Source organism: Salvia splendens, chromosome 7, assembly GCF_004379255.2.
Source record: "Salvia splendens isolate huo1 chromosome 7, SspV2, whole genome shotgun sequence".
NCBI classification, from domain to species: Eukaryota; Viridiplantae; Streptophyta; class Magnoliopsida; order Lamiales; family Lamiaceae; genus Salvia; species Salvia splendens.
In genome coordinates this window covers 15,655,739-15,679,081 of record NC_056038.1, presented here as the reverse complement: position 1 = coordinate 15,679,081, position 23,343 = coordinate 15,655,739, and the positions used below count along the sequence as shown (strand labels likewise).

Here is a 23,343-nt window from a genome sequence, read left to right as displayed (position 1 = left end):
AATTAAAATTAAAATTAGAAATAAACAATAAAAATATAAAACTTAAACTTCAAGATGAAGAGAAACAACAGTGTCGTGTCATTTGCTGTTTCAAATAATCGGGTTAATCTTACAAGACCCTCGAGATTAAGTCAACTAAACTACTTATATTCTATCAAATACTGAACTAACTAATGCCTCTACCCAAATCAATGCAGTCTTAAATCTTTATACAAATAGAAACATAGATTTATGTATCACAATTCACAACTTAAACCTCCTAAAGACTGAGCTTCCAAAATTCTTCAGTGAGGACGTTCGTAGGAGAAGCCGAATCTGGGCAGACGAGTCGACCCGAATCACATCACAACTGTACATAGCCCATTCAAATGTACCTGCACATTTTGTCTGGCTGACTGTCGCCAAATTCTCATCCATCACTGTTGTACCTTTGGGCCGGTTGTCATATCCTATGTTAAGACGGCAGTTAAGTTGTCCCGGAAGAAGCACAGGTCTCAAACTCTATATACCGAATCGGTAGTGAATCACTTCCTTGATGTACACATCTTTTCTATGTAATTTATCTTCACCAGCAGCCTCAGACCTTTGCAAAGTGTGCATCGGCAATTGAATTACTGAGGTCTTCTCGAGATTGGGATCTCCTACTCTGAAGGCGCATTTGACTTCCGTTCGGTGTCCAGAAGTTGTAGTCAAATTGCACATTCCCTAAGCTGCCTGAAGAATAACTATGTGCTACACTGCTAGATGAAGAGTACAACGATGAATCGGTGAACTGGAGGCCCCCAGCACCAAAACCAAGTCCGGCATCAAATGGTCTTTGCTGATTGCTTGCAACTGTAGGACTCAGCGGCATCTTAACCCTTCCATCCCCTAAACCAAAATTATCATAGGGCGAGATGATATATTTATAGGTCCATATGTTAATACTAAAATTAAGAAAGTAAACACTGCATCACCATTCTTTTCTAATTTATCTGACAAATATGAGTTTACCTGTATTCATTGGACTCCAGCGCTGGAATCGGAAAGGAGCTGGAATATTGAGCACCGATGCCGATGATCCACTGTTATGGCTGAAAAGAGGGAGATATGACCTTCGGAAAAGATTTGGAATCCGCCAATGGCCAATAAATGATAGTGCACAGAGCAAGACGAAGAATGAAGCAAACAAAATGGCAAAAAAAACGAATGGATCTATCTTGACCCTCAATGTCTGGTAGCTGTAAAGCTTTCCCACATTCGGAAATGCCTTGCCTGCTTCAAATAAAGCAACCCCAAGTGTCCAAGTGATGCTTCCAGAGCCAATTGATACCTGCTTATCCTTAATATGCAATCCTTCTCTCAAGAGGAGAACGATATATGGTGCCCTGAAACAGTATTGTTCTACAAAAGGCTGAGGTTTAACACTTTTTCTTGCAGCATCCCAACTTTTGTCACAAAACTCACGACCCTTCTCTAACACATGATCCAGTGTAGCATCAGGAGTCAAGTTGAAAAACCTATAAACCACAAAGAAGCCAGACATAGCATAAAACTGGCCGACAGGGCGAGGAAGTTTTTCTGCAAGTGCACAAGGCTGCAAATTGCAATCAATTCCCGGCGTATGATCTGACCATTCAGACAAATTGACAGCAGCTTTGGCTAGAGCACTGCATGCTTCCCACTTTGGCTCACCAACAAGCTGAACTGGAACGCCGCGTTTTGCCGCTTTACCTAATTCTTTCCTTTCGTTAGGAGGAATCCCATCTTTTAGCCTAGCAGATGCACACAGTGAACATAGATATCGCTCTTTGTAACCAGACTGCAAACAAGGATGTCTGATCTCCACTCTTCCCTTAACCAGATCGGTGTTGCTAATTTGAGGGACCTCTTTTAAAAGACGAGCTACAGATTTGTCAAAAGCATCATTGAGTCCATATCCAGTTAGGGAATATGCACTTAGATGATGGTTAACAGGGCCAATACTCAGCTTTAAGCTTGTTTCCTCATGGTTACCAGGGCTACCTTCAAATGTGACCTGCAGTGACGAGCCACCTAAGTCGAGCGCACCATATGTTTCCTTTTTTGGAATGGACCCCAAGACCTCTGTATGATAATTTAGAGCTATCCATCCATAATAAGCTTCCTCCATGCCAGTGAGAGTCTTTACCCACTCCTTCTTGCACAAGAAATGGGAACTCTTAAGAATTGACCAAGCACTATTAAGAAGCCAATCAGAATCTGAATTTGGTAACCTTCGAACTCCAGCTGTAGCATATAGAAAGAGAGAAGTAGTCTTATGAGATTTTTCTGGAATTTGTTTTTCAGCCCATCTGATAAGAGGCTTAATTGCTTTCTTCAGCCCAGAAACATTACGTACTAATTTATCAAATCCAGGTTCAGTCTCCATTCTGTTGTATGCCCGCCCAGACTGGGATCTAGATTTTCTCTTGAAACTCTCAGGCAACGATCTTAATACGATAGGAAGATTATCATCTTTTTGGTGATTAACTGATGCCTCATACACATACACACGGGTGCCGGTGCTTCCGCAGTCAAGAACAACATAGAATTTGGAACGTCCACCAGACCAGTTTGAGTATAGAAATAACAAGGCAACACAAAGACAAGTAAACACCAATAAACAAAGGAGAGAGCAGATAAATCTACCCCATTTTTTCCTTCCAGACGGACCTAATGATATCTTCTCCTTGGAAAAACTTGTTGCGCCATTTTCTTGCTGGTAGAAAGTTTGTGGTAGCACAAGACCAGAACTTCTATCTGATCGAGAGCTAATATCATCTTCTGGATCAAGCTGGTTATAAGTAGACAGATCTTGAAGGGATGAAGAGAATCTCAGATTAACCTTGTTTTTAGTGCTGGAAAACGTATAACCGTGAAGAGAACCAGAAGTAGGAGGCAATCCAGGTTTATGTTGAAGAGCAGATGTCTTTGGCACTGTTAGATGAGTTGTTGCAGAGGAAACAAACTCCACAAGTTTACTGAGGACCATTTTAGCATAAGTAGCAGTTCAAGTATTTTTCTCGAAACCTTTGAGCTTGTTACCACAAAAATAACCAAAATACAAGACTTGGTAGATCACACTGTCATTCCTGGCAGTCAACTAATGGAATCAATAAATGGCATCCTGCAGGATCCCAATACAAGAGAAGATAAATTATTGGATAGAGGATAGATTTATAAATGACCAATATGGTTTAGCATATACTTTATCATTGACAACTGTCTGAAATGAAAAAGTCATAATGTAGCATAGAGACAAAGTAGCATATTTTGTTACCAAATTATCAAAATCATACAGTTATAGCTGCATTTATAAATATCAAATATAATAGTTTGAACATTTTATATAAATTTTTTTTAAAATAATAATAATAGTCTTTTAGGAGAAGAAGAAAGGAGAGGCTAATCAGTAATCAGTACCTTCACATCACTGACATAGAAGGAAACTCAAATATCCAATTAACTATTTGACAACTACCTGGCCCTGGCATCAAAGGAGATTTTAGTACTATAACATTATAAGCTATCTGATGGTGCCTCATCACATGACAAAGACAATAATAGGTGATCACATTATAATAAACCCTATATTGTCCATTGAGGGAGAAAAACATAATTTAATCTCAGAGCACAACCCAAAGCCATAACTATTAGTCTTGTCCAAATATAATGACAAAATCACGTGTTCTGATAAGTTCTTTCCAAGATAGACAATGGAAAAAAGATACAACTGTTTCAAATCTGGGATTTGGAAAATAAAATTTGATTCACTAAAAATGCAACACAGCAGAGGACCATGAAAAGATAAAGTTTCCATAATCTTCACATTCCCAGTCAATAGCTACAACAAACATCCAAAATTCTCCAGTGTAACTGCTTACTTATTTCACTCCAAGACCAATCCAGCAAAACCTCAACCACACTAATTGGTGATTCACTAGAGACGTTAAGCGGAATCTCAATATAGTTCAAATTACGAGGCTATTTATTGATAATGCACCACAAGTTAAAAAAAACGAACTGCTAATGTTCCTCATTCTCCTTGTTCCGTGTTTTCAACCAAAACGCACTAGATTGTGAGTCACAGAGATCAACCCTAATCGACATTTGGAGTTATCCACAGCTTCCATCATCGCAATTTTAAATCACATCAAATTCGCATCTCCATTAATTGACAGTAATAGACAAAACCATAGATCTCTGAAAGCCGCAAACGCAACAATAAGAACCACACTGACGCGTATAGACACGGAAAGCATCCACAAAAACCAAATTCAAGTATACAAAGATTTTGAACTGACCATCAGATCATAAAGGGGGTTATGAGTTGAGATGCAATGATTTTACACTCGGGCACCATGCGGTAGATCCAAAATCTGAAAATGGAGTTTTTGATTATCAATCGAAACAAGCAACCTGCAGCCAAACTCCGGTGCCTGTTTCAACTAGCAATTATCGCCTCCTTTCTCTCTCTCTTTCTCGATTTTAAGAGGGTTTTGCAGTCTGATTGATAAGTTTTGTTGTTAGAAATTAGAATAAGGAGCAGTTGTTTGATTGTCTTTCTGGAATACCAGTCTCACTACTATTCATACTTATCCGCGCTCGTATAAATCATTTTCATATTTCTATTACTATTAAAACAATAAAATTGAAAGCAAATACATTAATGTGGTGAGCATATTTTATAATTTCGTTTAATAGAATGTCAAATGCGTAATGACTCTAATTATCTACATCAAATATTTAAATGAATTCAACTATTTAAATAGTCATTTGTTTGATTATTTTCATTTTGGTCTCATGTCAACTGATGATAGTAAATGAATTGGCCTTTTTTGTGCTGAGAATAAATCGAATATTTCTGATTTCCAAGGATCTTATACAATGACTTAAAAACGTTTACAAGTTAATTTCACCAAACTAATTATATTCTAGAATGTAACTTAATATGCCACATATCTAAAATAATACTCCATCCGTCCTATTGAAGATGTTTCACTTTCCTTCTTGATTTGTCCCAATCAAGATGACCCATTAAATAAAGTTGCATAAATTCTCATGCTGCCCAAGAAAGAGGTCATCTTTCTTGGGACGGAGGGAGTAAGATTTTATAATTTTATAAACATGCTCTTATGGATCATAATATACCTTATTACAAACCCTTCTTTTTGTAGACGAGGGCTTTACAACTCTTATCACTCTACCCAATAATTTATTCTTGAATCTTTTAGTCAATTACACTTAGTAAACGTTTGATTATCGCATGAACAATAATCTATCAAATAGTAAATTTACAAAAGAGAAGTAAAAATCTGAATATTCCCAAAGAATAATTTGAAATTTGCATGCAGTGCAAGTCAATGAATTTTGTTATATAATTTCCATTATAAATTGTCACGTCCGTAGCTGATTAAGGATAACCTAGCCCGGGGTACCGTGACTAGTGGGAGTAGAAGAAGAGGGGGAAAGAAGAGGGGGAAAGAAGACGGATAACAAGCCAACCGACAATTAAGTATTCAAGATAAAATAATAGAAACAGTACTAAACACGAAATACGCTCGATCATGCAGACTCAAGCGGTTGTTCGTACATATTCAAATTACCAGAGTCTTAAACGAAATAGAATATATCAGAGTCTTAGATAAAAATAAACGTTGCCTTTCTAGAGGCACATCGGAAGCAAAAGAACTCGGTTCCATGTATGGAGACATGAACCTCCGAGAGTTTATTCTTGGTGGACCAACAACACTCACTTCACCCCGCCATTGCTCAACTTGCACATTTAGAAATACATGCATGGCTGAGTAGAAAAGGTACTCAGTGAACACATTGCCGAAAAATACAAATATACATTTGAAAAATTGTAACGACCCGTTAAATCGTTACCTACACGAAAGAATAAACCACGTATCAAATACACTTTCGACAACAAATCGAGATGAAAAGTTGGATAAGAATCGCGTCACATCAGGCATGTTTTCCAATTGGATAAGAATCGCGTCACATCAGGCACGTTTTTCAATTGGATAAGAATCGCGTCACATCAGGCACGTTTTTCAACGCCGCATTAATTACGCGTCACATCGAAACGAAAAGACGTAAATTTTTGTCTTTTATGAAAATATTTTCTATAAATACAACCTCCTTTCATTTCATTTCATTTCATTTCTTTCGAAATCGAGAATCCGAGAGAGAGAAGAGAGAGGAGGAGCCGATGGCGGCGGATCCGCGACGGCGGATTCGTGGCAGCGGTGAAGGGAGAGGGACGAATCGTGTCAACGTTTGTTTCTACCGTTCGTTTTTCTTGATTCAAGAAGGTATATTGTTCACTTTCTATCATCCTACCCGTTTTGACCATGTTCTTGAGTCCTACATGCATGTAGAGGGTGTAGGTTTGATAGATCGCAAGTTTAACGGGAGGGAAAGTGTGTTTCGTAAGAACTTGTTTGATTTTGCGCTGTTGATTGAAATCATGTGTATTGGATTGAAATATTTGGTGAATAATATGAGTTTATGTGCAAATATGTGTATGAGGAACGTGTAAGCATGATTATGTGTTTTCGAGCATGAAAAATCGGTGTTTGTGTTGTGGAAGTTTTAAAAAACCCTATTTTCGAACTTGAACCAGAAATCTGTGATGCACGACCAGTGACTTATGATCTGTATTTGACCCATCAAACGGTCGAATTTTGATACGAAAATTTTACTGAGTAAATTTCAAGGTGATTTCTGTGTCTCGTATAAATTTCAGCCCTTTTTGTCGAAAAATGAAATTTTGAAAAATGTTTGAAGTCGACTGCGCAATTCTGCCAGTAACGTGTGTTCTCGGCCAGAATGTTTCGAAATCTGTTTGACTGACCAAATGACCTCCGTTTGATGTGATTCTTGAACTAGATGAAAATTTGAAGTGTCTTCTAAGTCTTGTGAAAATTTCAGCCTTATTGGACATCGTATGAATTTACGGTGAATTTTTCAAATGAACTGTGCAGTGCTGCTAGAATTTTATGTTCCGATCAGAGAGTTGCATAAATGTTTTTACTGACCAAATGATATGATTTCGGTGTGAAATTTTAACTGGGTGAACTTGAATGTGTCTAATGTGTTGTGACCAAAGTTTAGCGTCATATGAGGAAGGATTAAATTTTGGTGAATTTTTGAAGTTTACTGCGCAATACTGTCAGAAATTATATGTTCTGACCAGAGAGTTCAATATGTGAAATGACTGACTAAATGGCGTGATTTCGATATGAAAATTTTCATGGATGAACTTGAATGTGTCCTCTGTATTGTGACCAAAATTTAGCATCTTTTGAGGTTGGGTGATTTTATAGTAATTTTTACAAAACGGTCGCGCAATTCTGCCAGTTTTCTGCCTTATTAAAATGACACCTAGTTTCAAGATTTAAAAGTGTTATATGATGCATGTATGTCCAAGAAACGTGTTTAAATGTTGAAATCACTTGTAATCAGTTGAAATGTGTTACGCGTGTCTTACACCTATGTGACGTATGCTGGGTTTGGGAAATTGAGGAAAACGACGAGAGAGAAGCGATAGGACATGCATAGTAAGATGATGTTGTGTGAGGCTGACTTGTGTTGTCATTGACAAGGGTGTTGTGTACTCGTGAACTCGAGGATCGAGAGTTGCTAAGTTGGGGTGTGAATTGCTAAGAGAACGAGGTGGGCTTTCTTTTACTAAACTCTTTTACGCTTTCAAAAGTATGATTATGGAGAAATAAGGGTGGTTTAAAGTGTTATGTCAAGCCATGATGTTTTGTTTATGAGATTGTTGCCTGATGCCTAGTTCGTCTGAGCTTGCTCCTTAAGGCTATATGGCTGTAATGAATGAATGAAACGAATTCGGGTCTGAGTAGGGCCGCAAACCCTATCAGGCTGTGTACACAAGTGGGATCGTGAGCCGTCCTTGCTAGTCGGCCGGTCTCGTGGGCGAATAGTGTGGCCACACTTTCGTCGCACTATGGAAAGAGAATGTGATTGAATGATTGATGAGAAAGTGGGGAGATTGATTGTCTGGCCAGACTTTGAAATATTTTTGTGTTCTCGTGATATTTCTTAACTACATAAAACTCGAGATCACTAGTATGGATGACATAACTGTTTTTATGAAAATGTTTTTGGCATGAGCCCATTGAGTACAATAAGTACTCAGCCCTGCATGTGTTTTCCATATGTGCAGGTTGAGCGGGATGTTGCGGTGGATGTTGAGTCGGCATAGGGAATTTGGATGCGTTGTGTCTTCATACATAGGCGTCATCCTTGACTCTCTTTGAAACCTTATTTCCGCTGCTATATATATTTTTGAACTAAAATACTATTCTTTTAAGCTAATTGAGCATTTCTTATGAACTGTTATCCTTAAATGCTATACTTAAATGTTTGACCCTAGGTCACGATCGCCTCGTTTGTAACACCCCTAGTATGGGCGGTCGTGACAAAAATATTATTAAGCCATTATCACAGTAACACTTGGGGTTTTACTTTAAAAAAATGTCTGAGCTTACTAAAAATCATTAATTGACTGCAGTCCATTTTCTTTCTGTCTTTTGCCATATCAGATCATCTTGTGCCGTAGAGATGATGTTCTCTCACTGTCACCTTAACATTCTTGTGCCGGGAAGGTGGCCACCTTCCTCGGTCAAGGTGGAGATTTGTTAATATGCCTTGAATTTGTTTCCTAATTGGGTTAGGATTATGTTCCCGAATTAGGATAAGATCCCATGTGTGCCTATTTATATGGGCGTAGAGCACATAATTCTGTGATCGTGATCTTAGATCTGAAATCTGTAACTGCAGTCATAATGCAATTTGTTCTCCGTTCTTGCCCGTGGATGTAGCCAATTGGCGAACCACGTAAATTATGTGTTTCTTTACGTTCTTTCGTTTGTCGATTACACAATTGCTCTATTCTGTCACAACAAACTGGTATCAGAGCATGGTTTTCGGACTAGGGTTTTGAATTCCGCATATGTTAGGGTTTCTGTATTAATCGATCAAGATGTCTGCTCTGAACGTAAAGGTCGACAAATTCACCGGGAGAAATAGTTTTGGCTTATGGCAGATCAAGATGCGATCCCTGCTGAAGCAGCAGGGTTTGTGGGCGCCGCTCAAAGTAAAGAAGGCAATGGAGGATGATGAGGAGTGGACAACCTTAGACGAAAAAGCCCACTCTACCATCATGTTGTGCATGTCTAACGATGTTATCATCGAAGTTGCTAATCAGGAGACTGCTGCTGCCCTTTGGACGAAGTTGGAGAGTCTATACATGGCGAAGTCTCTAACCAACAAGTTGCTCCTGAAGCAACGTTTGTTTCGATTACGCATGCAGGAAGGTATGCCCCTTCCGGATCATCTGGAAAATTTGAACAAAATTTTACTGGATTTGCGTAATGTTAATGTCATGAGCTGTTAGTTGCCCATGGAGGGCAAATTTAAGGCAAGGATGAAGAAGTTTGTTTGTTTGGTATTATGGTAATACATTTGGAAGGAGGATTCAAGTCAAGGTGGAGATTTGTTAGTATGCCTTGAATTTGTTTCCTAATTGGGATATGATTTTCCGAATTAGGATAGGTCTCATGTGTGCCTATTTATATGGGAGTAGAACACATAATTATGTGATCGTGATCTTAGATCTGAAATCTGTAACTGCAGTCATAATACAATTTGTTCTCCGTTCTTGCCCGTGGAAGTAGCCAATTGGCGAACCACGTAAATTCTGTGTCTCTTTACGTTCTTTCGTTTGTCGATTACACAATTACTCTATTCTGCCATAACACTGGCCTTCTCCACGAGGTCCAGCTCGCTGTGCCCGCTCGGCCACATCCGGATTACGTTGGTCCACTTGCCATTCCACTTGTTCATCTCCTTCTGGACCCGACTCAAATGCTTGCGTAGCTACGCTCGAACGACCCTCTAGGACGACCAGCGTTGTACTTCTCCGCAATCCGCTCCCAGAAAACTTTGCCGCTCTGCTGGTTGCCAATGATAGGATCATCGGAGACGTCGATGAAGTTCTTGGCCAGCCACAATGTCTCCTGCGAACTATACTTCTTCGGTCCCTCATCATCCGCAACCTTGCCCTTGCCCCTCCCTACAGCGGGCTCCATATCACTAATTTCGTACTCATCAGTGCTAACTGGCGATGTTATTTCCATGTTGGTAGGCAACCCCGGACTAGGCGTTGCATTAGGGTCGGGCGACGACGGCACGTACCAGTTGTTGGCGTTGACAAAATCGTCCATCTGTCGTTGGTCGCTGTTAAACCAATCCATAGAAGCCGAAAATATTGTAATACAAGAGGATTGAAATTGAGAAAGTGTGGAAAAATGGTGCACAAATGGAGTATATATAGACAATAAAATGAAAAATAAAAAATAAAATGTTGGGGACTTGCGGCCCGGCACATCCAACGTCGGGCCGAGACTCATCTCGTGCGGCACGGGCACGGTTTAACGCCTGCAGGCCGGACCCCGGGCGCGTTCTTGGGTCGCGACTGAGTCCCCGGGACCGGCCTAGGCCGCAAATTCATCACCTCCATCGCGCGGGGTCGCGGGCCGGGACCCGGGTGCCATTCGGCCTACGGCGTTAAGGATGCTCTTAAAACTTATTCTAGAATATGGACTTGACATGGAATTCAATACAGTTGATAATATAACTTATTTTAACATGTTCCCTTCTTCGTGTAGGAAAAGATTACAGCATAACCATTGGTGGCTCTTGACAACCAACTAGGGTTGGAAGCACGGCGTTCAACGAGCCGTCCAGGACTTGCACGTCTCCTCTTTCTCCAACGTGTAGTAAATTAAATTTAGATAATTTGTAATGTTAAACTTCATCGAACTTCCCGCGTGTGTACCGGACATTACAAACTTTTATTTGGATTTAATATATTTACATATATTATTCTCACGTGTGCCTTGGCTCGATTTCCAAATAGCCCAACGGTTGATTATTTAATACGAAGAGAGAGATACTCTTTTATATCGTAACAACATTAATTTATAATTATTCGTAGTTAAGCTATGTTTAGTAATAATAGTAATATCATGAAGCTTTGGGTTGTTACATAAATATAGTACCCTCTCTTTCCCATTGTGAGTGAGTCACTTCTTTTTTGCATGAGTTTTGGAAAAATCAATAATTATAAATAGTTAAAATAGAGAAAGAGTAAAGTAAGAAAGAAAGTAAAGAAAGAGATATCTCTCTTGCTTTACACTCTCTCCACTTTAATTACTCCATCCGTCTCACTTAAGATTTCCACATTCTTAAGTAGCACGAGATTTTAGGAGGAGTTGTAAGGTGGAGTAAGTTAGGGGTGAGCATTCGGATTTTGGTTCGATATTTTGGCCTAACCTGAAACAAAATCCAAACGACCCGAACCTGAAATATAGATATTTTTTTATTTTTAAAACCGAACCGAACCGAATTTTAAATTTTGGTTTGGTTCTATTCGGATATTCGATTTTTTTATTTTTTTTGCTCACCCCTAGAGTAAGTAGAAAGAAAAAGTAGTTGAATATTTTAATGAGAGAGAGAGTTATTTTCAAATATAGAAAGTGGACGTCTTGAGTGGAACAAACTAAAAAGGAAAATTAGACATCTTGAGTTGGACAAAGGAAGTATAGTACTACTATTATTTTCACAAAACACATACAAAAAGAAGTGTCACACTTTTAGTGTGACGGAGGGAGTATAAATAAACTTGTCTAGAGATCAATGGAATTGTTTACCTCAAGTGCCACCAAAATTAATGGAACTAAACCAAAATAAGGTTAGATTTAAAGAAATTGGATGAAATGAAAGGGACGTAGAAAGTGTACGAGATATGAAGCCTCTTTAAGACTTGTGAATCTCACCTAAAATAAGATGACAATCAAGACAACTTTCACTAAGACAATCACTTACATTCGCTCCACAAATCTAGCCACACTCAAGCTAGATTTTACAACTTTATTTAATTAATTGGACAGTTAATCAAACAACTCTTCAATAATAGAATTTGATAAACTCGTTCTGGAGAGAACAACACTCAAAAGAGGTTTTAACACTTATCTTGTAGAAATGGTATATGGATATATTCAGGGACGGAACTAGAAATCTATATAAGCCGGTGCTAAAATTCTAAAAAGTAATGCTCCATGTATATATTATATACTAGTATATTACAAAAAATATAATAATATGGTAAATACGGAGCACATAATATGGTAATAAACTTCTAATCAAATATTAGTAGTTTATTTTTATTTGGGATGATACTCATTTGAGTAAGAAAGTTTAGTTAAATAGTTTCATAACATTTTAAATCAAAATACTATAAAATTTCAAGTTTCTAAATTGTCTTATTCATATATAAATATTGTCTTATAAAAATGTTGTTTGATTAAAATACAAAAAAAAAAGAAAAAAAAGAAATGCATCATTTGAACATCACAAAAATGAAGTATTTGTATGAAAGAAATAATTAAAAAATAAAAAAATTGATAATTTATATTTTACTAGTAATATTTTAATTTCAAACTTCCAAACTGACTACAATGAAATTAAATTCAATTATTTAAGTAACTATTAACACTTTTCAAAAGAAATAAAAAGAAATACTACATCATTTTAAAATAAGTTATTAAAGTACTACTACTATTTTAAATATAAATTCAACAATAAACCTTAAATACAAATTAAAAGTACACAATATTCTTTCATAAATAAATGATCTTAATATATCGAAACAAATGAAAAGATCTTGACAAAATATTTAAATGATTATTTCTTCTAATCCAATATCTATGATACAATATGATTATTTCTCCTAATCCAATTAAACATAAAACTGAGAAAAAAATCAATAAGGGGGTCCCACAATTGCCAACTGTAAAGTTATATCCCGTCTTTTTACTCCCCCCTCTCTCCTCTCCCCTCCCCTCCTCTTTCACACGCTCTGTAAAAACCGAAAACATATTTCGATCTCGGAATTCTTCACGCAAGCATAGGTAAGGGGCGACTATGGTGGATATTGGGTTTAGCACCGGCCAAGCCCCCGCTGAAGCGGCGGCTTGGCCTGTGCTAGCTCCGTCCCTGGATATATTTAATCCTATCTAGAGAATATCCTATTAGATTTGGATAATGATAATCGAAGATTTGATTTATCTAAAAATTTAAGATTTGATTTTATCCAAATACAATGTAGAATGATTCTATATGAATTTAGATAAATTTAACTCTATCTATATAAAATCTTAGCAGATTTTGGTATATCTTAAATCTTTCGTCTGAATAATCCGAGATTTAGTTAAATTTTGGAATTTTGGATTTTATATCTATCTTGTGAATTTGAATAGATTTATTTCTATCCAAATTTCCGTAAATGCATGCTCTATCGCATCCTTACTTTTGTGTCACACGTTGCACATTTCCTGTGAATTTTGTGGTCTTATAGCCTATTCATTCAGATAGTATCGAACACCTTCAAACGAGATTAGGAATCCATTGTTGTTCGCATAATCATTGTTGTAAAATTAAAACTAACCTAGTTTTGAAATGAACTCGAGTTAAATAAGTCATAATATCATCAGAGTAGCTTAAAAAATAGCAACCTTTGGACACTTTGACACCATGTGTCCGTGTAACCGCCTTGCGAAGCACCCTAGCGTATCCAACGAAACTCTCCCAACCAACCAGGACATAGATGAAGCGCATGTCCCTAGTACACACCGCCAGTGTATTAGTAGTCACTTACCCCTTCCAAGTTCGATATCATTGCATATCATTGCTCCCAACTAACACGCTAATGTATGTACTACAATCTAATGCATAAGCAATCTGGCACCATTCATCAAATAAAAATATTTATTTGTGCATTATGAGTTAGAAAAGATACAAAATATGCAAGCCATGAGACTAAAATGAGAGATTTTAATGGAAACTATTTCCATCTAGAACCTTGGCATAGCATCCACAGGTAGAGGTTTCGCAAGAAATAATTCATGTAGCATATCACCGCTTTGAGGATGATGTGGACATATTGTGAAACTGTTTGACCGGATCTCCAAAAATCAAAGCCTACTACACGGTTTTTACGATTAGGAAGAACACATAAGAACATTGCAACTTGTTCTTCAACAAAAACAAACTTTCCATCTTCTAGTCCCCCGGCTCACAGAGTAAGATGCATAAACTACCAAATCAGTTTTAATCCATTCGTAAGTTATCAATACAATCTCGATCAGTTACTCCAACCTAACCTTTGAATCTATAGACTTTTTTTTTGTTTTTTTAAATAAACTCCTATATAAAGGAGCAAATTGCAAATGATGTCAAGAGGGCTCGAACTTGACACCTTATTATATAATAATGTCTAAGTTTCTTGTCGCTAAGACAAAGGCTCTGAACCTCTGAATCTATGGACTTCAGCGGGGATCCTATACGACTGGCTAAATTTACGCCTAGGGCTCCTTGGTTTTAAGCACTAGCACCATCTCTCAACGACTCGTGTTCATACAGACAACAAATATATATAATGCCCACGAAAAATCCCAACAATGGACATTTTTGGATAAATTGGATCGATTTTCCTGAAAAAATGATTGAATGTATTTGTTTAAAAAAACTTAGTCTGATATACACATACATGTTCTACCTAATTAGCCTGCATTGAAGCTAAATACCTTGAATTGAAAGGATCCCTGGAGTACACCTTGGCATTCCTCATTTCAAACTCGATACACACGGCATTAGGGCTTATTGCACAATGAGTAAAGTCTATTTGTCTTAAATATATGATCATTTTTACGAGTTAAGTCAAAAACATTTACTGTATTTTTTTATTTTTGAATTCCAAACAATGAAATGGTCCGGAAATGGTCCTTTTTTATGGCTCTGTCACAAAACTAACTCTCAATGCTAATTAAGTCAAATTCTCACATTTACGCGTCTCCGCCTCCGCCCTCCACCTCGCCACCGCCTCTTCACCGTCTCTGCCTCCACCCTTCGCCATCTCCGCTTCCACTCTTCGCCGCTTCCACCATTAAATTATTACAAAAAGCAATTGCTCATTAGAATTAAAGAAGTAATGCAATTTTTGTTAGAGTGGACGAACTGTAATGAGGTTAACTAAATTAGTATTGTGAAAGTATTCTGGAAGTATGCTTCTTTGGAAGTATTTTGTTGATAATCTATGATTTTGTAGAAAATTAGTACTATTTTAGTTGTTGCTTTTGTGGAAGCAGTAGTGGATGATAATCTACATTTTTTTTTATGGATTAACTAAGCAAGATTAAAGTGGGAGAAACAATCATAAGCAAAAATACGAAAATGAGGTTAAATATAATTACAGTATCAAATTTAATAATCACTAAATTCCTAATCGTGAAGCATTTTTCATAACTTCAAAAGCGAAAATAATTTGTTGGGTGAGAATATGAGAGAGCATATTAATATTTAGGACATTTGGAGGGAGTAGAATGAATTTTTTGAGAAATTAGGCTAAATGATAGTTTAGACTTTAGACAATTTATAATTATTGGAAGGGAAATAATAAAAAAAATGAAGAGAATAAATATAAAAAGGTGAAAAACCCTTATTCCGAAAAATTCGCATGCCTCGGACCCATTTTTCGAAAGGTCAGCGTAATTAATCACTCATTTTGAAAGGTCGGCGTATTGAGACCCAAATTCCGAAATTTCTCTCAAAATGGTGCCCCTCTCTCGATTCTTCATTCTAAAGAATCACGTTGCTGTGAAACCATAGCGAATAAGGTGTTTTAGTGGTGGAATTTTTGCAGAGTATGAAGCCGTGGACAGCGACGGCACCAGACTCCGACCCTTCCCTAATACGGCTGTTCTCCGACCGGTCTCCGCCCCAGAGCTTCAAGCGCCGCTGCATCTGTGAAATTGAAAATGGAACTAGGTTGGAGAAGATAAGGGCTGGGCTTATTAATTTTGGGCTGCGTTTATTGCTGGGCTGCTTTTATTTTTGAGCTATAAAAACTAATGATGCACTTGGGCTTGGCAGAATTGGAATTAGAATTAGTATAAAATTGTTTTTATAGTGCTTAGAAATAGTATAAATTGTTTGAATTGTGCAAGTTTTAGTTAATAAATTTATTAATATGTGAATATATTATCTAAGAAATCTTGTTGTTATTAGTAGTAGTTGTGTATCGTTTTTTTAAAAAAAATCAAGGAATGATTCAACTAAGTGTTTCAACTAATTGTAGTATGAAAGAGTTAATGTTGCAAGTGTTGAATCTAATGCGGAAAATATAAATAGTGACATGGGACTACGAAAACAGTTATATGCAAAATTAAATAATTTAATATTATTATTTTTAATATTTAAATATTATTCCTTCCGTCCCACAAGAATACGTATTCTTTCCTTTTTTAGTCTGTCCCACAAGAATATGCACTTTCTAATTTTAGAAAGTCTTTTCTTTTCTAATGAGGTAGGATCTATTCTCCAAAGGGGGAGTCGGTTAACTGACTAATCGGTTCTGTCGGGACTGAACCGACCGAATCCCTAGGTCTAAATTTTACATTAAAACCTGCGCCGAACCCAAAGTGCATATTCTTTGGGGACGGATGGAGCATTATTTTTCAAAATTTGAGCCCCGGCTTACTTAATTTTCTGCTTCCGTCACTGGCCGTGGAGGTGGCACATTATGCGTATTGAGTGAGGGATCGGCTGAGGAAGGGGGTGCTCGTGTCGCTGAAGAAGGCGTTGCACCTGTCGGAGGTTTACATCGGCGCCAACGATTGAGAATCTTTGCCCTACAACAGAGTAGCTTCCCTGGCGATGTAAAACTACAAGACTCATTTCTCCAACCACAATGAAGAAAGGTTTAGTGAGTATTTTGAGAAAGTGATATCCGACAAAGCCACGATTGCCGTTGACGCATTGCTTCCTCACCAGATAGTCGATTCATTGAATGATGACGACGACGAAGTGGCAGAGCTGCAGTGGAAGAAGAATGGTGGATGACATGGCTTATATTAATCAGGTAAAAAAAATGGCTTAATTAACAATGATTGTTAGTTTTGTGACGTGACTGTCAAAAAATGACCATTTCGGACCATTTTCATTTATTCGAGATTCAAAAATAAAAAATTAAATTTTCTAGACCAAAATTATAAAATGGTCGACCAAAAATGGACACTACTACTCTTGCATAATTGACAAAACCACATTCAAACATGAAAACCTATAAGTGAACAATTGGAAAGACAATGAAACTAATCAAAATCAATAAACTGGCTTAGTTGTGAAATTGGTTTACGGATTCAGTAGCCTGACCTCGCCTCTTTACAAAATAATTTAGATTTGCCACTGGACTGAAACATAACAAAAATGAAAAAAAATCACTGGTAAGATGGATAAACAAAATTAAGTACTACTATTACGGAACACAACTCCAGCAAGTGTTGATGAGCTACGCCCTGAGCGTACATTAATCTAGACTATGAATTCACCAACCAAAGATTCAAAAACTTCGGAGTTGAAAAAACGAGGGAAGCGATTTTCAACAAAGCGTCTTAAGAGTGTCCACAATGGTGGCCTTTGGGGCCACCAAAGTTGGCCCGGCCACCAAATGTGGCTCTCCTGGGCTCTTCACAATGGTAAATAACAAGGGCCACGAAATGTGGCCCGCTCCAAAATAAAAATTAATTTGTTTACTTTTTTTAATGATATTTTGTAATTTAACTACAATAAATTTTATTAGACTATAATATATGATATTTATAATTTTAATTAAAATAAAATAATTTGGATTGTAAATAAAAAAAAAATTCACAACCTAACCAAAAAAAAGTTTAACAAGAACTTCGTTGTATTATATTAAAATGAGAAAATTATACAACGAAATTTTTCTAGTTTAAAAACAACAACCCGAAAACTCATATCACTCTGCGGCGCTCCTTCTACGGTTCCAGACCTCTTCAACCAAATCAGCCTGCAGTGTTGTATGAGATATTTGGCTCCGCATATCGGTGTACCGCTGGATCAAGTATTCATTAGTACGTGGTACACCCATCTGCAGGGGCTCCATGACAATACCCGAGCTCGAACTAACACCATCTTCCGGTGCCCATCGCTCTGCAGCAAATCCTTCGCCAGCTATTATCATATTGTGCAATATGATACATGCAGTCATGATGTTTGAGACATCATTTTCGTGCCATTGTCGAACCGGGCACCGTATAATGGCCTATCGCGCTTGGAGGAAAAATAGTGTGTATTTATAAAAAAAAGAAGCAAAAAAAAAAATTCGGTGGCTGGGCCACGAAATGCGGCCCGCTGCAGTGGTGGGCCGCGGAACACACGGCTGAGCCGCGTGAAGGCCGCGGCCGCGGCTCCCGGCTCCCAGCCACCGATCGTGGCTCTCTGCAGTGGGGGTCGCGCACCCGAGCCACTGGCCGCGGCTCTCCCACTGTGGACACTCTAAAATGAAGGACAACGAAGGAAAAAAAATATCAACTCTAGAGGCACCTCATGAGGCAGATTAGTATCGTAGGTGAGAAACCGGAAAAGGTAACATTTGTATGCAAGAATATTAGCTAAGGCCTCACCGGGCCAGAAGGTTTTACACGAGTCTGCTTGCAAATAATTCATGGGTGATCTAGAGGTGCCCACGGTTCCGGAACCGGCGGTTACGGTTTTAGAAATTGCCGAATCGGAACCGAACTGTGAGGGTGTTTCGCAGTTACTGTTCCGGTTCCAAAACCGCCGATTTTGGTTTCGGTTCTGTACCTGTAGATTTTTTACGGTTTTTCACGATTCTAAACCGCCGGTTTTTTGCGGTTCCAGCTTGGTTTCACAGTTTTCCTACTGTTTTTCGCGGTTCCGGTTCGAAAATTTTTGAACCTGAACCGAACCACAGTTCAAAAATCGACGGTTTCGGTTCGGATAAATTTTCACGGTTTTGGTTCGGAACCGTAACCGGCGGTTATGGTTTCGATTTTAACCGCCGGTTCGATAAATCTTGGGCAGGTCTAGGGTGATCCAACTCAAGAGTGTGACCACATTTTCTTGGAAGAATCCCTAAATTTACATTCCATAGTCCTGAATTATAGCCAAACCTCACTACTTAATGAGATGTGAAATGCGAGGCTAAAAGTAATTGTTAGACACGTACATTGATAAATAGCAACTTAAATCAGGTTGTAAAATAAATACTACTACTAGCATTTGAAATCATAGATTCATAAATATGCAAAAATCATAAAAATGTCAATTTTGGCTATTATTGCACCTTTTTACAATACTACATTATTAAATGTGATGCTTCTCCATATTGGCGGGTCCTCATTGATTGAATTTGATCAAGAAAAGTAATGTAAAGATTTGTTCTTGCCATGCTATACTGTAATTCCTCAGTAATAAGAGTAAGAAAATCATTATCGCTCTCAATGTCATCCGCCTTTTGAATTGAGAGTTCAGATCTTTGGCTCTCTTTAGGAATTCAATCAAGATCTGATCCATCTCCGTATCGAATTGGAAGATGGCGGCGTTTTCAGTGCCGAGCATCTTGAAAGAGAAGAAATTCCCTTTCGTATTCGCCTTCTTCCTCTTGCTCATACTCGTCACATTTCTCCTCATCTCCAACTCCCACTCCCCAATCCCCATCGCCACCAATCTCGCCGGCTCCATCTCCGCCGCCACTCCAGTGCCCCTCCCCTCTTCCGCCGCCTCGTTTCCTGAAATCCCCGCCGCCGCCGCGCCTCCTCCGGTTTCCGGCCGTGTAGATTATCAGTCTGTGGAGTGGGAGCTGTGCAAGGGGGTGGATGTGGATTTCATACCCTGCTTGGACAATTGGAAGGCCATCAAGGAGCTGCAGTCCCGGCGGCATAAGGAGCACCGCGAGCGGCATTGCCCCGACCCGCCGCGGCGGTGCTTGGTGCCTCTCCCCCAAGGCTACAAAGCTCCGGTTGCTTGGCCCAAGAGCAGGGATATGGTGAGCCCTTTCATTCTTCATTTCTTGTGTATTTGAACTCTCAATTCATTAATTCATGTTGAAAGTTGCAATTGATGTTTGAAAGAAGTTGCAAACTTCAATAGTTTGAAATCCACAGCCTCTTATGATTTGAAACAGTTTGTGCAAAGCTTCATCATGTCTGTGCAAACTGAATTATATCAATTTGCTGCTTGATAAATGTGTTACTAGATATGGTACAACAATGTTCCCCATCCCAAACTTGTCGAATACAAGAAGGATCAGCGGTGGGTGGTCAAATACGGGAACTACTTTGTTTTTCCGGGCGGCGGGACACAATTTAAGAACGGTGTCAAGCATTACATTACAACTATTGAAAAGGTAATGAACTGACTTTCGTTGTTACTTCATTGTCTGCATACAATCATCTTAGAAACTGATTGGGAGGTGATAGGTAAGAGTAAAAGCTTAAGAAAATAGGCCATGCCTGCTGGCATCATTGGAGTATTTTCTTATGGAGTTCACCGTATGCTTATTGGTTGGTTAATTGGTTTGTATATCGATGCATTGTTTAGTATGTGTTTACCGTATTCTTATTGGTTGGTTAATTGGTTTGTATATCGATGCATTGTTTAGTATGTGTTTACCGTATGCTTATTGGTTAATTGGTTTGTATATCAATGCATTGTTTAGTATGCTAGGTGGTATTGGGGAGATCAAAACAATGAGTATGAGTAAAAGTAGAAGCTTTTTATTTTACAGATGAAAAGATTTCCTTTTCTGACTCCAATTTTCCTCGGTTACTATTTTTTTAATTTGAATAATAAAAATTCTCATTCAAACAAACAAGGATCTCACCGTTTCACTCTTAGTCTTAGCCAGGGTATCATATACTATATGTCTAGATGAATATTGTTTTTCTTGTTTTCTGAACTACCATTAGTTAGTAGGAGTATGTGTTTTGTGAGTCTTGCTATATAGTAGTATTTGATATCTAAACTTTTTCACTTCATACCATGCCCTAAAATTCAAGTAGTACTGCTTTCTTTGCTTCGTTACTCTAGATGTTACCAGAAATTGGATTTGGGAAGAAGACAAGGATAGTTTTAGATGTTGGCTGTGGTGTAGCTAGCTTTGGTGGTGCTTTGCTGGACAGAGATGTCATGACTATGTCATTTGCCCCGAAGGATGAACATGAGGCACAAATTCAGTTTGCTCTTGAACGGGGAATTCCAGCATATCTCTCAGTCATTGGAACGCAAAAGCTGGCATTTCCTGATAATTCTTATGATGTAGTCCACTGTGCAAGGTGCCGGGTTCATTGGGATGGAGATGGTATCTCTCTCTTCTGATAGCTTTAGCTCTATGCTTCGCCGCATTTTAATCATAAGGTCCATTTTCATATTGCAGGTGGACAACCGTTACTGGAACTAAACAGAATTCTTAGGCCCGGAGGGTATTTTATATGGTCCGCCACACCAGTCTACAGAAAGGATGATAGACACAAGAGTATCTGGCAATGTTGGTTATTCATATACTCCCTCATTTTTTTGTTATCAGAAATAATTTATGAAATTCAATCTAGATTTGTAATGATTATTAGATATTAGATGGATTAAATAGTTACGACTAGATTTTCAGCATCCACCAACTAAGCTGTATTTTGCTCGTAATTAACATATTTTGGATTTTGTAATCCATCTTTCTTGCAGCTATGGTAACCCTGACAAAGTCAATATGCTGGAGTGAAGTGGCAAAAATTTCTGCTGTTGGTGCTAATGATGTTGGACTAGTTATATACCAAAAGCCCATTACATCTTCCTGCTACAAGAGTCGCAAGGAGCAGAATCCACCTCTCTGTGATCAGAGTAGGTCCAACAGTTCATGGTATTTGTTGCCAAAATTCGATGAGTTCCCATCGTTAATTAAGTTACTTCTACTAATGTTTTTACATCTATCCTACAATAGGTACATGCCTCTGGATAGTTGCCTAGTGCCACTTGCAGATGAGTCCTACACTTGGCCTTCACCCTGGCCACAGAGGCTCAAAGAAAAACCTCGAGCCCTCTCCGAGCCAGACGCTGAAGTAAGCTATAGAGATGACAGCACTCACTGGTCTGCACTTGTCTCTGAGGTTTATCTTGGAGGCCTCGGTATAAATTGGTCAAAGTTGAGAAATGTTATGGATATGAACGCACGCCATGGAGGGTGAGATATTACTTTTCCCCGAAGAATCTCTTCATTTCCCTTTTGTGCGTTTTGAGTTGAAATGCCAGTTTGTTTTTCATGCTGTTTACAGGTTTGCTGCTGCACTCGTTAATCTACCTATATGGGTAATGAACGTCGTACCCATTCAGGAAGCAGATACCTTACCAGTCATCTATGATCGAGGGCTGATTGGTGTTTATCATGATTGGTGCGAGTCATTCAATACATACCCGCGAACATATGATCTTCTGCACTCGAGTTTCCTCTTTGCAAATTTGAGTAAGAGGTACAGTTACAGTACCACCAAAGCTGCACAGTCTTTCTATATAAGCTTCGTGTATTTCCTTTACGTATAGAACTTGAGCTGGTTTGTGCGTTCAGGTGCGATATAATTGAAGTGGCTGCAGAGATGGATCGTATATTGAGACCTGACGGATACCTGTTGGTTCAAGACACGGTGGAACTGCTTAACAAGATTTCCCCTATTCTGAAATCCCTTCACTGGGCAGTAAATTTACATCAAGATCAGTTTCTTGTTGGCAAGAAAGGTTTTTGGAGGCCGGGTACATAAGCTAGACCCTTACCACAATCTACTATGTATAATATTTTCTTCCGGACAAAATGTTCTATTCACATTGGTTACAAAATAATATAGGTATTTTGGAGTATACTGTATTGTTGGAAAGGCTTTATAGTAACAGAGTTGGAAAGAGATCACAGTGCATTTTGGTCAGGTTTAGGTTTGATGCTAAAAGAGGATAAAAAACGAAAAGGAAATGTAAACATGTTTAATTTCAATCAATGCTGTAATAAGATGAGATTGGTAGGATATTTCCATTATGATTACTCATTATTCATTGATTGTTAGTAAATTCGTGGATGACCACACATTCTTTGTGATATTACTAGGATGTAGGCATGGAAAAATATTTGATTATAAAAAATGAATAATTTTGAAGAATTTTAGGTATGTATCAATTTAAAAAGTAATCTTGAATAGTCATCAGTTAAGATCTATGGACTATACTCATTTTTATAGCTAATAGAATCAAGTGTGAACTGCACAAAAGGGCAATAACATTTCGTCTTGTAACAGCGGAGGCCCCTAACATTTAAAAATCTCATCACAGGAATCTAACAAAATATATAATCACAAATCGTGTTTTTTCGGACCATAACACCCTCAG

General features: G+C 38.2%; 2 protein-coding genes across 4 annotated transcripts; one reads left to right on the top strand and one right to left on the bottom strand.

Annotated features, from left to right (window-relative positions):
- Positions 1-28: 28 nt before the first annotated feature.
- LOC121741645 (probable apyrase 7) lies at positions 29-4,577 on the bottom strand. 3 transcript variants are annotated; one of them, XM_042134498.1, is made up of 4 exons: positions 4,305-4,577; positions 3,424-3,487; positions 994-3,127; positions 29-870 (listed from the first exon to the last, which is right to left on the bottom strand). In XM_042134498.1, exons 3-4 carry the CDS (start codon positions 2,990-2,992, stop codon positions 578-580), a joined length of 2,292 nt encoding a protein of 763 aa, XP_041990432.1. In that variant the 5' UTR covers positions 2,993-3,127; positions 3,424-3,487; positions 4,305-4,577; the 3' UTR covers positions 29-577. The 3 variants fall into 3 exon arrangements, with proteins under 3 accessions (XP_041990432.1, XP_041990431.1, XP_041990430.1); XM_042134497.1 differs by having other exon boundaries at positions 3,424-4,577; XM_042134496.1 differs by lacking the exon at positions 3,424-3,487.
- Positions 4,578-19,330: 14,753 nt separating this feature from the next.
- On the top strand, positions 19,331-22,824 carry LOC121811315 (probable methyltransferase PMT23). Its single transcript, XM_042212154.1, has 8 exons — positions 19,331-19,969; positions 20,180-20,329; positions 21,013-21,283; positions 21,359-21,469; positions 21,661-21,835; positions 21,917-22,156; positions 22,248-22,442; positions 22,538-22,824. The coding sequence occupies exons 1-8, from the start codon at positions 19,517-19,519 to the stop codon at positions 22,725-22,727; spliced, it is 1,785 nt and encodes a 594-aa protein (XP_042068088.1). The 5' UTR covers positions 19,331-19,516; the 3' UTR covers positions 22,728-22,824.
- Positions 22,825-23,343: the final 519 nt, after the last annotated feature.

Excerpts from the sequence above, each read along its gene's own strand:
- LOC121741645 (XM_042134497.1), bottom strand. The coding sequence starts at position 2,992 with ATGGTCCTCAGTAAACTTGTGGAGTTTGTTTCCTCTGCAACAACTCAT. Across the intron at positions 871-993 it reads CTGGAGTCCAATGAATACAG|GGGATGGAAGGGTTAAGATG; the intron begins GTAAACTCATAT and ends ATTTTGGTTTAG.
- LOC121811315 (XM_042212154.1), top strand. The coding sequence starts at position 19,517 with ATGGCGGCGTTTTCAGTGCCGAGCATCTTGAAAGAGAAGAAATTCCCT. Across the intron at positions 21,284-21,358 it reads GGTTCATTGGGATGGAGATG|GTGGACAACCGTTACTGGAA; the intron begins GTATCTCTCTCT and ends TTCATATTGCAG. Across the intron at positions 22,157-22,247 it reads ATGAACGCACGCCATGGAGG|GTTTGCTGCTGCACTCGTTA; the intron begins GTGAGATATTAC and ends TGCTGTTTACAG.